The following is a 19879-nucleotide window of genomic DNA, read 5'->3' on the forward strand; positions in this document are numbered from 1 at the left end:
CTTAATAAATACGTTATTACACGATTTTGAAATATGTTTAAAATCATGTTTTAAATTGTTCAAAATGTGTTTTTCGTGTGTGTTTTAAAACATTTTGAACACATTTTTCATGATTTAAACACGTTTCAAAAAAAAAAAAAAAAAAAACCTGTATTTTTCCAACCCTGACTTAAAGGGCACTAGAACTGTCACGAATAAACTAAGGGACCCCGAAAACTTTGTATTCGACACTAATATAAATTGTTTTCCATAATTTTAAAGGTCACCATTTCACCCACCCCAAGGGTGCTAATGGGGGCTGAACTTATGTAGATATTCTAAGCAAAATATAAAAAGTGTGTCCACACTATTAGTAACGACTTGTCCAAAATCATTAACACCTTTGCTCCAGGGGGTTAAGTTTAGAGTTACCCCTCCGCTTTTTATAAAAATCAGGAAAATTTACAGGAGAAATGAGGTAATAAATGATAATTTGAAGTTTTTATTTGATGTTTAGGAATGAAAGTTCGGCATGCGAGTTATGTTTAATACGAGAAAAGATATGTGGAAGTTAGTACTATTTGCCGGATGCGGAAGGTTTCAGCAGCATGGTAGTTGTAAAATATGGCGAACAGGTGTAACGGATGCTCAAAAATAATGATGAAAACCTTTCAAATTTTTGTGAAGCCCACGGAGTACTAAAGTTAAGTGAAATGTAACAATTTTTAATACTTTAAGCATTGTTTTCTGTATGTTGCAAAGTCCAAGGGCACCTTCAGACTGGAGGGGCAACTCTAAACTTAAGCCGCTCCAAGTATCACTTTTATTCTATACCTTTTGTAGGTATACACTTTTTATATGAGCTATCCGAAGTAATCTTAACTAAATAAACAATCACACTACCCGTGTAATCTAGATTCTCTTTCAATCTCAACAATACACATACTATTTCCTTAACAACCGCTACCTAATGGTATGTGTACATTTTCACGCACTTTCTACCCATACTACATCCCAACAACTTGAGCACACATTATTTATTTAAGCGATTTCGAAAACTATAGATTCGACACTAATGCCGGTCGTTTTCAATCATTTTTATATGTCTCCCCTCCCACTTCCCCTAGTAGTGTTAGGGTGTCTTACCCCCACCGGATGCTGAACTTAGACTTGAATGGCATTGGGACTGCCCACCAGTTAAATTAGTGACGCACAAAATTACAGATTCAACACTAATATCGGACGTTTTCAATTTAATTTTACATGTCACCATTTCACCCCTAAGCTTGTGGGAGCTGAAATTGGTCTTAAATAGCATCTGGAGTATGACAATTCACCTCAGTGATCTCGAAAACTTTGAATTCGACACCAGTCGTTTTCGATTATTTACATGTCACCACTCCCACTCCACCCCTAGGTGTGTCTGGTGTCTTACTTCTCACAGTAATGTTTTCTAGACTTAAGTAATATAGTGTACCAAGTTTGCTTAAATTTACTAAAGGTACTCGAGTTATGCTGGAACATACATACATACATACATACATACACACACACAGAGAGAAAGAGAGAGAGATTAATAGAACAGATGATATTATTATTAATAATAATAATAATAATAATAATAATAATAATAATAATAATAATAATAATAATAATAATAATAATAATAATAATAATAATTTTAATATTTGTAGTTTCGGAGGGGAAGTGAAAAACGCGTGCAAATTTAATTTCCAAACTTTGGTTGAGTTCTCACCTACATTGTGTGATTAACAATTGACTTAAATTTCATTCATTTATTTTTACAATGTTCAATTTTGAAAAGATCACAAAGGCAGACCTCTTGGACCACTTATTTGTCCGTGGACCACAGCTTGAAAAGCACTGGTCTATTGAACCTACCAACTGCTTATTTCTAAATTTTTTGTTACTAACCAGAGATCCAAGTGTGCATTTTATGTCGTCAGAATTATCTGATACCCAAATTTCTATTAGTTTGTTTTGTAGCTTCTATTGTTTTGCAAACCTGTTTCATGTAAGTATCAAATAGTCTGTTTTCAAAGTTGTATTATCTATATTATAAAAGAGAACGTACAAATCCTTTGTTCCCTCATCAAGCTAATACGGCTGAACCAATTTCTTTTATTTTTGGGGGGTTATTAGGATTTGGACCCTAGATGGTTTTTATCATATCACTTTAATTTTTAATTACCAGTGTCTTGAGATAATTGACCATTCAAGTGTCCATACGTACAAATCCTTTGTTATTAGTTCATCATAGGTAAAAATAAACGTATTTATATGCAACCCGCATGACCGTGTCACTCGGCGGGTTAACATAAATGACAGGCGCTATAATGTTAACATTTACTGCAATTTGAAAGCGAAAAAGTAAAAATTATCTAAGTAACAAAGTTTATTGAGTTCCGGGGTGACCGCAGCGAAGCGGGGCGGGTTAACATAAATGACAGGCGATATAATGTTAACATTTACTGCAATCTTCTATGGTTTTTATCATATCACTTGAAAGCGAAAAAGTAAAAATTATCTAAGTAACAACGTTTATTGCGTTCCGGGGTGACCGCAGCGAAGCGGGGTGAACGCTGCTAGTTTGTTATAATTGAATTGTTTACTAGGCAAGAAAAACAAAGGAAGGAAAGATAAACAAACAAAGAAAACAAAAAAAAATGATAGAATGTGTGGTGCTCCCCAGGCTCGTATCCACGGAGGGAGCACGTGGGCCGGGCTCCCTAAATTTTTACTGACTCCCTAAAATTTTCACGGTAGGTTTGCAAATGAACTACAATATGGTTGGATCGGCCCCTCTAACTTCTACCGCCCCCTCCCCTACATTTTTGAGCTGACTACTGGCCTCTTACTCACGTATCTCTGGGCCCTAGAAATGCAAAGAATGTATTCAATAAAAAGTTCTACAAGTTTTGTACTCGAAACTGGAATACAAGTCTAAAGACGATGTGGAGCTTACGTTATTGTAGTTTGATGTACTTGAAAGTGTGAGCCATTTCAGGGTCACTGGTACTGCTTGAATTGAACAAGTGAACTTCTGATTCATATTTCACCCCAACAAAGTACGAGCCATTATTGTTGTGTTCCTTAAAACCAGGGTTATAAGTGGATATGAAAAGGTAAGGGGACGGATGTCGTCACTCCGTCCCCCTTGCGTATCTTATTGTATTTTTGTAGAAAGTGGGGGATGTCATAGATATTTTTTATTGAAGTTGAAGGACGACGTCCCCCCACGTTCCCAGTCACTTTTACCCCTGCTTAAAACAGATTGAAAAAAAAATGGGAAATCTTATAGAGGAAGTGTTTGGAAAATGACATTTTTGTTTCCACAGAACAAATAAAGAGAAGAGCATTTGGTGTATTGTTTTCAGTTTTAAATAATATCTCTGCGAGGAGCAACTGTCTATGCTTTGTACAGCAACCAGACTACTGGATTCAGATAACCAGAGGGCAGGTGGAATTTACGTGGAAGGTGTGTACGTTAAGAAGTTTAGCGCTAATGTAGTCTTTAATCTGTGGTGTTGTTCACGCACTAGGTGTCCTGTTTAAATTGCTCTCCATTGTATGATGGTCTTATTGTTCGTGTATACACGTGATCCCAACCGAGGGAGTCCATATTTCTGTCGCCCGATATTCTCCAACGGCGAGGAAGGCCATGTTAATTGGGAGTGGCAATAACTAATCGTCGGCGCCATACGTGGAACTCTGAGGTCAGAAAGTGATACATGATTTATTTATACCACTCGCGCGCCGAATGTTGTTGTTGCTTGTATTCTGTTACATGATGCGCCGCTTTCGTTTGACAGCATCCGAGATTGGCGCCACTGGGAAGGGCCAACGACTGGAATGACAAGCATCTCGTTTACTATACAGCGTTTCTTGATGTGCTGACGTCTGTTGTTGTGTTATTTCAAGGATTGTGGGCGATTAAAGAATTTTCCTTTTATTTATTATGTTTCTCGTTACATGGTCAGAATTTATAATCATTTAACATAAACAAACACCATCAAACTATAATAATTAGTTTTCTTTCACTCTCAGAAGAACTGTACGTTTCTACATTGTAATTTGCACTTTGAAGGTTTTATTGTGGAGGCCAGTAAATAGACCTAATACACTAGTTCCTCGTTTCAACAGACGAAGGGGTTAATAATAGTTTCATTTTGCCGATTGTCGTTAAGTTCCGATACATGGAAATGAAATTAAATCTTTGGGTTTTACGTCCCACATTTATGTCGGCTAGGCTAAAGAAGACGGTGATGATGAGAAATGAATGAAATGGTGGAATGAAGAAAGTGGGAGGAAACGGGAGAACCCCGGGAAACCCACGCACACGGTGTTTGTCTACTATAAAGTTCACTTGGCGGGAGCTGGGTGTGAACCCGGGACCCCACCTATCAGAGGTGAACGCTCTACCACTGAGCCACCGCGGCCCCAAGTTCCGATACTGTCTGCAGTGGTTGATATCCACAATTACATGAGAGAAAAAGGAATATCTGTTTTAGTTTTACTTTGCACGATTATGCCGGCTAGGCTGAAGGAGACGGTAATGATGATGAGAAATGAATGGAATGGAGGAATGAATAAAGTGGGAGGAAACGGGAGAACTCCGAGAAAACCCACGGAGTTCTCCCGTCCGATACATTATAATACAGTAAATTCGACATTTTAAGTTTAAAGTGCTTTCAAAATGAATTTTCTGCTCTGCATACTGTCTATTGCTTCCGAAATCCTTTAAATCGAAAGATGGATGTAATGAAAAAAAAAAAAAAAACTCGTACAGGTTGATGTGATCATTATAAGTATGGTTTAGAAATTTGTTACATTATTCAGCGTGTAACAAAAGCCCAGGAACAGGGAAAGATACGAAAAAATCTAAAGATAACAAAGTTGATGGAAGTAGGTGGTTTTCAACCTAAAATGGTGGGATTTTTCCAATGGCACCAGCCATTTGGGCTCACATTCTGGTAATGCGCTCTATGTTCAATGAAAACGCAACGTTTCCACTTCAACAAACACTCACTATACCCAGGGCCATAATATAGCATTGTTAGTGAAAGGATCTCACATTGTAATGTGTTCTAAGTTCCCTGTGCAAGTTCCTAATGTCATATTCGTTTGGAATATGTTCCGTTCGACCAGCTGAACTGTCAACGTTGTATTTTTATTTAATATTGGGCAAATTACCAATATGGAGTCCAAATGGCTGGTGCAGCTGGAAAAATTCCACCATTTTAGATTGAAAACCACTCGTATTTTTAATCATAACTAAGATAGTCTACTCATGGAAGGGAACTTTCTTTTCTACAGTGGGCACTACAGCGGATTTATTCTTCCCTACAAATCAAGAGAGAGAGAAAGGGAGGGAATGAGAGAAAACTGGACATTGAAATCGTATCTACTAAAGAGAAGCCAGAAGACGTTCCCTTCCCTGGACTTTTGTTACACCCGGTACATAGTATAGAACGAAAAGAAGGTTACCCGAGTCTAACCGTTTCCTACCTCTACAAAATTTTATGGAAAGAAATTACTATATTAAAATATGAACACAAACATCGTGCATTTCCTGGACATGAATTGTTCAAACTTCCGAAATGATTGAGAAGATTATGAACATTGTGTGTTTATTAAATTCTGAAGGATATTGATAACTAAGATGTTCTCCTGTTCGGAGACATACATTTAAAAAAAAAATGAATTTAAAGATGGCAAAAATATATTTTTTTTTCGATGCGGGGAAAGTTCAAAAACGATCGAGCGGAAAGCGAATGATAGGGTGTTAGAAATGGTAGGGAAGAATAGAACAATTTTAGATGTTATTAAGAAGAGGAAGAGAAACTAGTTTGGGGGATTGACTAAGAAGGAACTGTATCATGAGGAACTGTATGGAACTGTATCATGAGGAGAAGGAACTGTATGTAACGTGCAAGACGGTATGGTGGCAGGAAACAGAGGGAGGGGCCAAAAAAGACTACAGTTAATGGACGATACCAAAACAGAAAAAATAGTGCCTGAAGACGAAGAGGTTAGCGGAAAACCATGGAGCATAGAAGCTTCTCAGTTTCGGCAAGTGACCTTCCAATAATGGCAGAATAACTATGATAATGGCAATGATATTGAAAAATGAAATGAAATTTTTGTAATAAACTTGTACGGCAGTTTTTTTTTTTTCCTTTTCTAAACACGGGTTACTTTCTAGATAGCCCTCATATACGGAAAAGGTCTATATATGAGGGCTATCTAGAAGATGCTACACCTACGAATACACAATTGTACTCTTCTTCTGAATTTGTAGTGGCTGGCGGTGTGATGTAGTCGAATGAGATTGACGATCGAGAAGCGAAATCCATTGAGAAGTTGGGTCCTTCTATCTGATGTTTAACTGCCTTCAGAGTTCCTCTGCTCTTGTCGTCATGGATAAAATACAGATGAGAATAACATGACCAAGGAGAGCAATGTTCCACCTGGGGCTTTTCTTTCAGGGATAAAAATGGCTACCAAGTGACCCTAGGATATATAAGAGACGCTTAACTTGAACAAATAAACAAACAAACTTTTCTTGAATCTCTGGTCTGCTAATAGTCCTAGGATGGGCTTTTTGGATTAGCCTTATGACCTGATAAAGTGAGTACTACAGCGGGTTTATTCTCTACAAATCAAGAGAGAGCGTGTGAGAGAAAACTGGACATTGAAATTGTATCTACCGAAGAGAAGCCAGGAGACGTTTCCTTCCACTGACCCCAATGCGGAGACGAACAAAGGTTCTCCGTTGACAATAGAACGGGTAGTGACGGAGCAAAGAAAACTCTTGAGAAGAAAGAAAGAAAGAAAAAAAAAAAGATGAAAACTTTTTTTCGAGTGTTTTGGGAGATGTGAGGACAGTGCACCGCTTCTTGCCAGACGGCGTGCCACCTGGAAGGTATTTATAGGCTGAAAGTGAGCCAATCAGAAGGCCACGTCAAGGCCACTCATTGAAGATAAAAAATATATATATAAACGTAAGGGTGGGTTGGGTGCTAGCCTCAGGAATGTTTTGTTGTCGAAAATTCATAAGGGATTAGTTGCGGCATTGTTTGCTACCTCCGTTGCTCACCGGCTGCTCTTCTATATCACAAGTCATCTTGCCGCAAACATTTTTTTTTTTTTTCGAAACGGAGTAGCCAGCTACTTATAACGAAGAATTTTAGCTTCCTTGCACGTGTGCCTGAAGAGGCTCTTCAAATACTGAGCAAATAAATAAGCATGAGACAGATGGGTAATTCAAGAGCTTAGGGCGTGGTTTGATTATTTTAAAAATTATTATTAATAATAATCAGAATTCCACAAAGATTGACTTCAAAAATGTCTTAAAAATTTACAATTAATACTAATGTGGATGTGGGCGCACTATTGTTCTTCTCTTCACATTACCCAGAATAAACATTGCTTTTCCAACTAGTAAAAATAAAGTAAAAGTATTTTATCTTCACACTTACAGAAGCCTAACTATCAAACCTCAACTTCATGTTTAGTTCTTGAGCGCTCACTTCTTTTAATCTTACATTTGTAAAACCCTTACAGGATTGCAACACACACATCTATTCTGCTTTGAGGGTTGCATAACGAACAGGGTTTGTGGCCAAGGTTGGGATTCTTATACAATTACATTTTTACCTCTTCGTATCTATATAGATTCGATTGGAACCTTTTATTCAATACTATCTATATATTAAAATGCTAGATTTATATGTTTGTGGTCAAGAAAAGTTTGTATGTTTGTGGATAATTATTTTGACATTGATATATCGGAAGCCACAAGTTCTAGAAAGATGCCGTTTCATGCTCGGTTGCAAATGTTCTGTAGATTGTTCAGTTCTAATGGGATATTTAAAAGAAAAAAAGAAAAAGATGGCCGATATTTCTTTATTAAATTTTTTAGGGGTACACTGGGAGTATTGAAATTTTAGAAAGTAAAGCACCATATCCTACGAGTTATGCATTTCAACACCACACATTTGTATACGGAATTAGTATATCTTTCCAGCGTTTGTTTTATGGCCAAATGATAATGAAAAACAAAGGATAACCATTTCTCCAATCTAAGATGAATCTTTATTGTTTGGAGTGTTTTGCCCAATGAACACCATATATCACTGATACTATTATTAATTGCGTATGTAATGTATTTGCTTATTACATACTGCATGCAAGAAGAAAGAAAACACTGATCATACATGTTAGAAACTCCAACCGGAAGTAGGCTGAAATCTTGTAAACGGTACGAGATGTTGAAAAAGAATCGAAAAAAATCTCCCCTTGCCGATTTTTATCAAGACGTCTTTCACTTGTGTCTGTAAAGGGACATGTACAGATGTTGTGAGGAATGACAAGGAGATTCATGCTCATATGTGAATGAAGAGCTGTGCAGAGAGCGCAGGTTCAGCTAGTACATAATAAAAGTCCTGAGTAAGTGAATGACTGATCAACGCCCAAGCTAAACAGCTTAAGCTAGAAACTGGATAATATGATAATATTAAATTACAATAACGAGCTGATAAAATGAGACGATGATACTATGATATCACAAATTGAATAAAAATGGCAAGCAGGACCTGCCCGTTTTGCTAGTATTTCAAACGTATGTAAAATTTAATGAAGTATCTTTTTGATCACTTCATTACTGTTTGTGAAAAGCTAAATATATAGTTAAGTGTTTACACATACATATTGTCCCTATCATCACGTACAAACATTCATGGTCCTAGTATAATGTCAATAGACTGAGGAAGCGACTTGGATGCATAGTTATTGACCTGTGTCCGCAAACATATGGAGACTCAGCTATCTTCTGTTGCGATCGACGCCTGTTCAACGATACGATCCAACTCCCAAGTCTTCCTTATGCAAAGCAAGCGTTGTCTTACAATTCTTCGTGGAAAGTATACTACGAAATAACTATATCACAAGAAGAACTTTTTACCACTAAAAGGTCACTGACTGAAGAGTCTTAACGAAGCGAAGTTCAGGGAATTTTACACCATATTCGCTACAATTCGTCCTTTTCTTGTTAGAAAGTCCTAAATAGTATGGCGAGCACATTGAAAGTGTCTGAAGATTTTTCTAAAGAGGGAGTTCGCTCTTTTTGCTTTGATCGATTTCAATCCGGAGAAATAGGGTCCATTGAGAAGCTTCTAAGAAGACACACGATCTGTTTTACGTGAAAATTTTTGGAAATGTATTGTAAATATATATAGCTCTATATATTTAAAGATAGGATAAAGTTGTCCTTTTATTCATGACCTGTTTCAATTACAAGTAATGGGGTCTTTAGTTTCCAAAGAAAATATACGCATATTTCAACCAAATAAGAACAATTTTCGTACCAGCTCCCGCCAACAAGTGCGTCGGTCCTGAGTTGGCATAATTTCAATTCAATTTGTCTTAAAATCCTCATATATGCCTTCTGCAACAAAACACATATCTGAATGGGCCGCCCAAAGTTACAGAGAAATCAGCGCCCTTGCCCGCCAAGTATGCTTCGTGGTGGACAAACACTGTGTGCGTGGCTTTTATCGGCGTTCCCCTCTCTCTTTCTAACAGGGGCTCACCCATGGGTGGTTTCACCGGGTACGTATTCCCTGTAAAATTTCCTAACTAAACATACATTTGTACATTTTCTCAATAAAGCTCTATTTGTTTAACAGGGAAACGATTGATGTAGCATGAAAATTTGATCTTACACTTCATCTGTACTTTTTTTAAAAAAATAAAAACAATGTACTTCTATGATTTTTTCTGACAATATAGATTAAGGAGAGCTGGAGTAACTGGACCACGCAACCGACCTATGTGGAAACGGCCTATGTCATGGAAAATTGATTTTGTTGTCATTATATGCTAATTTTCAAGTAGATCACACACTTCGATAAACATATTAATACTGACCAGACTTCTCTTATTTCTCTTATACACAGCAATTTGTTTATATAAATCAATAAAAAATGAAATTTTTCAGGGTAACGTCCCACGATTATGTCCTTTAGGCTAAGGGAGACAGAAGATTAAGGCTAATGAATGATAATGGAAGAATTGGTTGGATAAGAATATGGGAAGAAACGGGAGTCCCCGAGAAAACCCACGGACACGATGTTTTCCACTACAAACTTACTTGGACGGGGATCGAACCAGACCCCACGCATCAGAGGTAATCGCTCTACCACTGAGCCACCATGCCCTTCTAAATTAATAAAAGACACAGTACAGAAGTACTGGTGTAAATTTAGGAAAGAGAAGCAACATTGCAAATAGCTAAAAAGATGAAACTGAAAATAGATTGTCGTAATGGAGAGGCGATACAGGTTAAGGAGTACGTAAGGAGGATGCTAGATTTTAAACTCTTTTTGAGCAAGATATGAACAAAAAACTCTACATATCCTTTTATCATAGGAAACCAACAATGCTTTGCTGCTGTACAGGTTGCATAGAAGCTAGGGAATGCCAGGAATTTTACAGGTTAAGTACGTCAGTTAGTTATTCACATGAAGTTTTTTTCTTTCTTTCTTTCTTTTGTTTTGAGTCTATTAATGTACTCGACCGAGATATCGCTTTAGCTATCTATTGCAAAAATCGCTTCCCTTCATGAGATATGGTGTGGAGTAAACGACGGCGTACATACAGTACAATCTTGTAAGTCGCGCTATGTGATTCTAATAATAAACAGTTCGATCCCAGCTCGCGCCAAGTAAACTTTGTGGTGGACAAACACCGTGTGCGTGGATTTCCTCGGAGTTTCCTCACACTTTCTTCATTCCACCATTAGTTCATTTCTCATCATCACCGTCTCCTTTAGCTTAGCCGGCATAACCGTGGGACGTAAAACTTAAAGATTTCATTTCATTTCTAATAATAAACATCTGAGGCGACTAGTATCAAAATCCGCCACATCCATTTCGCTTAGTTTGGAGTAATCTTGAAAAACGTGCATTGAAGCTCCATATACACGCGTACAAAGTCCCATATTTGAACTTTTTTTTTTTTTTTTTTTTTTTTTTAGTATGAAATATTAAGCTTTTAAGCAAAATTCTGTTTCCATGGAATTCCTCTAGATCAAACATATAACGGGCGATATATAACTCAATTTCGGTATTTAAAAAAAATGGATTTGGCGGCTTTTGATAGGCGCCTCATTTAGCATATTAAGTAATACAAACACTTGGAATGATAGGAACTTGGGGACCCTCTTCCCTCCCTTTGATAAAACTGAATGCAGGAATAGTAAACGATAAAACATTACGAAAAGAAGAGGACTAGAAGTAATCATACTTGTAAAAGCATATTACTTGATATCGATTCTGTGTTAAAACGAAAATCAGCACTTAAACGAATCTGCAGCGCTCAGCGAAAAGAATATACAAGTACCATATATAAGTATATTGTAATCTTATAGGAAGTTAAATAGACTTTTTAACTGAGAATTCAATTTTCAAAAGCTTCTTTTTTTCTTTCTTTTCTTTTCTTTTTTTTAAAAAAAATTCTTGTTGATCAACTACTTGACGAATCTTGTGTGTGAGAGAGAGACAAAGTGTAACCAATGGAATGCAAATCTAAAATTAAATGAAGAAATCTTAATACAGAGTGGCCAAGATAAAAGAGACACCATGTGATACTGAACGTGAAATTTGCAACTTTCTGAGTGTTGTTGCAAATTTCACTCTTTAGTAGGGCGCTCGAGCAGGGTCACGTGATGTCGAATGGCTATTAGTGATGATAATAATAATAAAAATTACTATACTGTAATCTGTATTTACAATAAACGAGTTATAAGACATGGGGCCTCTTTTATCTTGTCCACCCTTCTAGTCCTTTCTAATATTATGGAATTTCTAGTAGAATGTTGTGTTTGAATAGAAACAATTGGATGAAATTGAAAAGGTAATATGTTTATTTAAACAGAAATGTATATGCTTTTGTGTTTAAAATATAAAGTAATTTAGTTCAATTTCTGCAAATACAGCTACTTAAAATATGGAAAATTTAAGAAAAAAATGGGTTTTCTTAAATAAGAATATTTGTACTATAAAGAGAAAATTCGTTTAAAATTAAGAAATTATTTATTACTATGATTATTCACATGTAATTAAATTATAATAATTATTAAGTAGACAAATCGTTCTTATAACTACATTTAATTAATAAGACACGGTGAATTTAAGAGTAACACAGTAAATCAGAGAAGACTGCTCACTTTTGGTGTGAAGGGTACTAAAATGATAATGTGGTCCGCAAATATGTATGGTAATGAACTTCAGCCCTTCTCTATGCTTAATGATTCATACTGGCATATCTGGTATTTAGAGAGCTTTGAAATGTCACATTAGAGCAAGATGGAGAGGATAAAATGGATAAAGAAAGCAAGAAACGAAGATATTTTGAAACGGATATACAAGAGAAGAGGGCGCTTTTAGCCAGCATCCTTCGTAGGAAGGCTAACTGGATTGGAAACATCTTGTGGAGAAATTATCTATTTCATACCGCCATAGAAGGAAGGATGGAAGGAAAGCGAGGAATGGGAAGAAGAAAAACACAAATAATCGATGATATAAAAAAATAGAACAAAATATTGCGAGTTAAAAGAAGTTGTTGAAGATCGAGAAACATGGAAGAAACATTTCCAGACCAAAATCCAAAATTAAAAAGAAAAAAAAAGCATTAATCCTGGGACCTGTCTAAAGCCAGGATACTTAATAATAATAATAATAATAATAATAATAATAATAATAATAATAATAATAATAATAATAATAATAATAATAATAATAATAATAATAATAATAATAATAATAATAATAAAGTATTGTTAGTAGGAGAATAAGCTAATGATTTACTAAAAAAAAAAAAGAAAAGAAAAGAAATATGGGGTAGAAATTCCTAAGCCTGAATTTCGAGGGGTTAATTAATAGTACCTATTAATAACAGTTTATATTTGTAACATTTTAACCAGAATTTTCGTACAAACAACTTGGCAGGAGGCTATGGGAGGGCTGTAATCACTTACAATAGGCTTCAGTCCTACCTAACTCCATATTACACCACCCGTGAATACTTTCTGATTAAATTTGCGATTACTAACGTTCTTACCAGATAAACAAGAAATACATAGACACTATCCTCCCCCAGCTCTTCATTTTCTTTCGTTATGACCTTTGAACTGTTTTCTTTATTACTAAGGCATGACAAACTATGGAAAGCTTCTTAGATCAGTTCCAACAACATTCAAAGACTATATTTATTATTGGCCTATACTATCAACTGAACAATCTTATCAATAACAAACACAAATAAAGGCGCGAGAATCTTCTTGCAAAGTGATAATAAATACGTACAAATTGCACGTTTAAAATTTCGCTCCTCACATTTTTCAAAGTATCTTCCTAAACATATTATTATTTTGACTTTAACATAGTATTATTCAAGCCTAGAATTATGCTCCGAGGCTTGAAGGAGAACGCTGATTATGATGACGAACGAAATGATAATAATAAAAAAAAAAAAAGTGGAACAAAACGAGAAAACCCACAAACGATATTTGTCAACCACAAAGCCTACTTGACGTGAGCTGGGATTGAACGACAGACCTCATGCATGAGAGGTGAGCGTTCTACCACAAAGCCACCGCAGTCCCAACATATATTGCTATTATTATTCCTATTTATAAAATATACGATAATCATGCCTGTTGTACTGTATGGTTGCGAAACATGATCGCTTACTTTGAATCTAGAACATTGACTGAAGATATTTGAGAGCAAAATCCCGAATATGAGAAAAGTGACGGAAATGGGAATAGTGGAAATTTCATAACAAGAAAGTGTATAATTTATATCGTTTACCAAGTATTGTTAGGGTCATCAAATCTAGGAGGCTTAGGTGAACAGGTCATGTGTCCAGAATGAAAGAAAGTAGGAACGCTTTCAAAATTTTAACTGGAAGTCCAATCAGAAAACGACCATTAGGAATACCTAGGCACAGATAGGAGGACGATATTACCCTAAAAGACATGTTGATGCCAATTGGCATGGGTTTTCTCGAGGTTTTCCCGTTTCCTCCCACTTTATTCATTCCACCATTGTATTCATTTCTCATCACCACCGTCTCCTTTAGCCTAGCCGGCATAACGTGGGACGTAAAACTGAAATATTTCATTTCATTTCATTTCATTTCGAAACCCTACTAAATGAAATGTGTCAAATGAAGCATTTGAATGCTTCCAGTAGTGTATCACTTTTGATGCAGTACAAAAAATATATTTATTACTTAATTGGTTTATGTTATACTTTAGATACAGTTGATTTTTAAAAATCAGATTCACATGTTACTGCTGTCAAAACAAAGATGTTGAACTTCAAAGACAAAAAGAAAATAGTCTTCCTCTACATGGAAAAATGTATCATGTAATGCATTTCGGAACTTTATATGATTCATTTTACGTTTTTGTCCCTAGTTCTTACACAATGTTAAGTATTTCCTCTTTATTATGCGAGAAATAATAATAATAATAAAATCGTGAAGGCTAAACTCCCCAAGGCGGAGCGGAAACGTACATACTATTACTCAGACCTAAGCTAGTAATATATAACGTATAGTTAATGCACCATCGGAAAAGATACACAAAAAGAATTTATGAACGATAATAATAATAATTTTCAGATATTTATTGCGTTCCGGACTCCTAACGCTGTGAAGGTGTTTATGTCTACAGATACCTGACTGCAAAGGTTTAGAAATGAAATTGCGGCTATCATTCAAACGATGAGACGGTGTCACTAATGGAAATATCTGTAGGATGAAGAGGTAAGAAAAAGAGAAAGAGACAAACAGAGTAAAAAAGAAAGAAAGAAGGAAGGAAAAGCAATAGAGAAAGAAAGGCGAACCAGTTCGTTGAATTGCTCGTATGACGCAGCTATACAAATATTTTAAGAAGGGTGCTTGGAATGCACTAATAAGCTACAGAAGCTTCTAAAGTGAGAAATGTTATACACTATACGGAAAGGGAGAAGATGTATTGTAGTAGATAAAGTTCTATCTACTTTCCACTTTACTTTTCTTATTGTCGTTTATTGTTCAAATAAAAAGAAATACGAAACAAATTACAGCCATACACACACAAAAGTAAATAATTAGAAAAAAAAAGTTCTGTGCACCGGACCCCAGAGTATGGATTCGATGTATTTTCTTACACAGAATCCAAATTTTGAAACCCCAGGATGATTGACCAGGGAGGATACACACAATACAGCTATATAAAGAAAAGTTTTGTGCACCGGACCCCAGGGTACGAATTCGATATAATTTGTTACAAGTTTCAAAACCCCAGGATGATTGACTGTCAATTTTGTTTTATGGGCGAAAAACATGCGTCCTCCCTATCCAAAATCGCTCAAATTTTTCGCCCATAAAAATTGACACGATCAATCATCCTGGGGTTTCGAAATTTGGATTCTGTGTAACAAAATACATTGAATCCATACCCTGGGGTCCGGTGTACAAAACTTTTTTATTTTTTGTATAGCTGTGTTGCGTGTATCCTCCCTATCCAAAATCGTTCAAGTTTTTCTTCCGTAACAAAATATTTACACGGTCAATCATCCTGGGGTTTGGAAATTTGGATTCTGTGTAACAAAATACATCGAATCCATACCCTGGGGTCCGGTGCACACAACTTTTTTTTTTGTATTGCTGTCTTATGTGTATCCTCATTATCCAAAACCGCTAGTTTTTTGTCCATAAAGTAAATGATACGATCAATCGTCTTGGGGTTTCGAAATTTGGATTCTGGTAACAAAATACATCGAATCCATACTGTGGGGTCCGGTGCACAGAACTTTTTTTTTTTTTTTTGTATGGTTGTCTTACGTGTATCCTCATTATCCAAAATCGCTAAAGTTTTTTGCCCATACGCTTACTGCACCAAAGAGATCGGGTCAGGAGTTGCTATAGCCAAAGAAGCATTCAACAAGAAAAGATCACTCTTAACTAGCAGGCTTAATATTGGTCAAGTGCTTATATATGGATATTGGACTGTATGGTTCAGAGACTTGGACATTACGGAAGGTAAAGAAGAAATATTTAGAGAGCTTCAAAATGTGTTTTAGAGGAAGATGGAGAATATTAAATGGACAGAGAGAGTAAGACACGAAGATGTTTCAAAACGAAGATTTTCTGTATATATACCTCTATATTTTTTCTGTATAGTCCGTGACAAAAAAATAGAACCACTGAGAAAACTTATATTTTTAATATTAGCACTATTCCTTATGTGTCGATACTGTAGTACACATATGAACATTAAAAGAAAACTAATCATTATTAAGTGACCTTACTACCCGCAAAATGTAATTCATATCAGGAAACACGAATGATTGTTCTCAGTGGTGTTTTTTTTTTTTTTTTTGTGCTTGACTATATACGTGTATATATGCATATTATTTTAGTAAAACAAATTAAAATTTAAGAGTTAATTGATAATTTTAGGCTAAATCTCAATAACCATATTATTCACTGCTATTTTGCTAATGGGATAATGAAGATCTTAATGACCGTGTATTTCAACATCAGCTTTTTTTTTTACAGCATAAATTTTTAGGTTTACGAACAAAATAAGTTTTCCTTCATTTTCTCGGTTTTACAATCACGCATAATCTGTTCCAGACTTCAAATTGGAATAGAAACTCAAAGTTTGGATTCCTCGTAGGTTTTTGAAACTGACAAACAAGAAAATCGTCAAAAATAATTTTAAAAAATATTTTTGGGGAGTTTTTGGGGAGTTCTTAAAATTCCACACCATGTACAGGATGGCCCAAAAGTAGGTATATAATCCTGCATGGATTAATTATGATAGTTTATTAAGATAATGATCGGTTATTTGCTTCGGTCTATTCCGACTTTAGCGTGTAAGTGAAAAGAAATTAAAATCAAATAATAAACTAGCCTAAGTTAAACCTATATGGATAACAATAAGTAAATTATATAAAATGCCGTAAGTAGATCAGTACGAGACTGTATACCTACTTTTGGGCCACCCTGTATTTTAAAAAAGATGCATAATTTCCTTAATACTGATGCTAGAGGAAAAACGAAAGGTATTTCTTAAAGCTCGCAAAGATCTCTACAACCTCTACTTCCATTTCTTGTTTCGATGGATAACAAAATAAAAATTGTTGTTACAATACAATGCGACTGAACACGTAGAATATTAAGAAACAAAAGCTGGAATATGAGCTACAAGGCCGTACGCCAAGCAAATGTGAGGGTCTAAGGACAAAACCCCAACTAGTGAAAAGCTAGTTTTGTCGTAAAAATATATTTCATGTGCTACAAGGCTCAGAGTTTAATTTTAGGTAACGTATACAGTTCCTTACTTATTTAAAACATTTTTTTTAAAGCTGTTTACAGAAAGTATGAAGACCGCAAAATAAACTTAAGAACGCACAGGAATGGATAACAGTATGGATTGAGAACTTCGATTTAACATAGGCCATTAACACTTTTCACTACATCTCCTTTCTATGAAGCTCCTTGTGAGAAAAAAAAAAAATGAAGAATGGTTCAACGTAAATGACAGATTCGTTAACGCAGCTGCCGATAGAAGGTTTAGGAGCATATTAGTGCTCCATAAGACGAAAAATAAGATTTATCCGTCTCATCTCGAAACTTTTTTTTTTTTCATCTTGTTTTCTAAATTTATGTCCTGAATGTTTTCTTAATTTTACCTACAAGTTACCAGAATTCTTCCGCGTCAGAAGAGATTCACGAAAAGTGTGATATAACAATTAACATTTAAACCATATTTATTATTAGAGTATATTATATAATGACTTGCGTATTTTTAAACGTTGATAGATACTCTTCGTTGTGTTCATACAATCATTTTATCAGTTCATAGTTTTTATATGAAGCTGTCACACTAAAAGTTGTTTGAGATCTAAAGCCTTAACCCGTCTCCTTTAGCCTAGCCGGCATAAACGTGAGACGTAAAAGTCAAAGATTTCATTTCATTTGGGTGAACTAGTGTTGCTCATAAGACTCCTTGAAATCTCTCGTCTCGCCTAGATTTTAAAAAAAAAGATACTTTTCGTCCCGTGGGTAACGTAATTCATGCGTATAAAAGTAATCCAAAGCTTCATAAGGAAATCGATATAGTAAATAAAAGTTTTAATTAAAACGATCATGAAGCTTCTATCGCTACACTGCATTATGATATTCTATTGTTTATGTTGAAATATTATATTTTCTTTCTTTTTTTATATAAAAAACCTACATAGACTCGAGTTACAATAAAAAAGTGCTTATGGCCCATGTTAAAAGAAAGTTCTTCATTCATACTAGCTCCCTCTGAACTACGAAAATTCTGCAACTCCCGGGAAATTCTGCAGTCAAAAATTAAAATACAGAAACTGTCCTTGCGAAACCGGGACCTTTCGTAATTTTACGCCACGACCAACAATAGCGAACTTCCATTTACAGTAGTACCGTACGCAGAATTTCATCAAACCAGAGGAGGAGGCTGCATTCAGGCTTCCGAATTTGTATTGTTTAAGGATTTGTGTGTGTGTCTGTGTGTGTGTGTGTCTTAATATTATAGTAAATGTTTATTTTTTTCATAACGTCTTACTCAAGGAAAGGCTCTGTAGTGGTCCCACGTAGCGTAGTTGCTAACACTTTCATCTTTGGCGTGTTCGATTCCACATAGGGACACTCGGTCGAAAAAGTGTAAAAGTTTTTTCATGCCAGCCAAACTGAGTGAGGTTTTCCTAATTCACACTAGGCAAATGCCGGAATGGTACCTATCATACAGGTCCCAAAGTGCTTCCTTCCTTCCCTTCTCTCGGATAGTGTTATCGCCAAGGGACGTCATCCCTCGTACGTGAGGGGCTAACATGGTCATAGATACCGAGAGCCCAGAAAACTAAATCCCAATCCTAATCAAGGGGAGGCTCATTAAAACCAAAACCTCCTCTTTGCATACGCCACTGACCCAGAGAATATCTTCTCATATTACGATTAGCATGTTTATAAAATAAATGAAAAGAGCGGACATAGGCACTACTTACCCTCTCGCGTCCAGGCAATTGAGCGGCTGAGGTGAGCACCACAAACACAACGCCGTGAAGCAAAATACTTGACACTACACAGTTCATGATGTCCACTTACACATACAACAAACGATACATACGCCAAACCACGCGACACGTAAATTGTTAAAAATAATAATTATTATAAAAATGTTATAAGCGTTTTCGATCCCCTAAGGAAATTACTTCCAATGACAAGATACCGGCTTCTTCATCGTTGATAATCCAGAACGATCTCACGTGTTTTCTGCGGTGTGGTAATAATAACAATGTCGGTTCTTTTAACTGGCTGACCACTGCCACTCTCGGCCATCCGAAACCACCAAAGCACACGAAACCAAAAAATGTTCTCGGTCGACCCAACGAAACCGGCCTGCTTTCGCCTCGCTCACTGCTCAACAGGCACAGGCAGCCTCCCTTGCTCTTAGCTATGTACCCTTTGCCTCTCTCGCCGCGTCCCGCACGCATTCAACAACCAATCCGCAGGGGATTTAAAGAGGAGGGGGGAGGCGGCTGACTGAAAAAGAAAAGGGAGACCACAACGAGCACCCACCACCCTCTTCCCCACCACTACATAATTCATCACCATCTACACAAGGTTACTACAACAAAATACCATCAGCATCAGTTGCCCATATGTAATGCAACTCTTGGCATTTTAGCACAACAGATAATTAGATGATGTGAGATGGCTCTGCGTCAAATGCGTGGATTTCCTCATACCATTTCGTTTAATCATTCATTAATGTTATCTACTAGCATTT

At 36.1% G+C, this 19879-nt stretch overlaps 1 protein-coding gene across 4 annotated transcripts in view; it reads right to left on the reverse strand.

Annotated features, from left to right (window-relative positions):
* magu (SPARC related modular calcium binding-like protein magu) overlaps nucleotides 1-19568 on the reverse strand; it is a 213902-nt gene extending 194334 nt beyond the window's left edge. For 2 of the 4 annotated variants that reach the window (XM_081727816.1, XM_081727815.1), the window contains exon 1: nucleotides 19095-19566. In XM_081727816.1, coding sequence (XP_081583942.1) covers nucleotides 19095-19181 — 87 coding nt within the window. In that variant the 5' untranslated portion in view covers nucleotides 19182-19566. Of the gene's footprint in view, nucleotides 1-19094 lie in introns of all 4 variants that reach the window. The other 2 variants (XM_081727813.1, XM_081727812.1) reach the window with 2 other exon arrangements.
* Nucleotides 19569-19879: the final 311 nt, after the last annotated feature.

The sequence above is a fragment of the Thermobia domestica genome, chromosome 10, assembly GCF_964235325.1.
Source record: "Thermobia domestica chromosome 10, izTheDome1.hap1.1, whole genome shotgun sequence".
NCBI classification, from domain to species: domain Eukaryota; kingdom Metazoa; phylum Arthropoda; class Insecta; order Zygentoma; family Lepismatidae; genus Thermobia; species Thermobia domestica.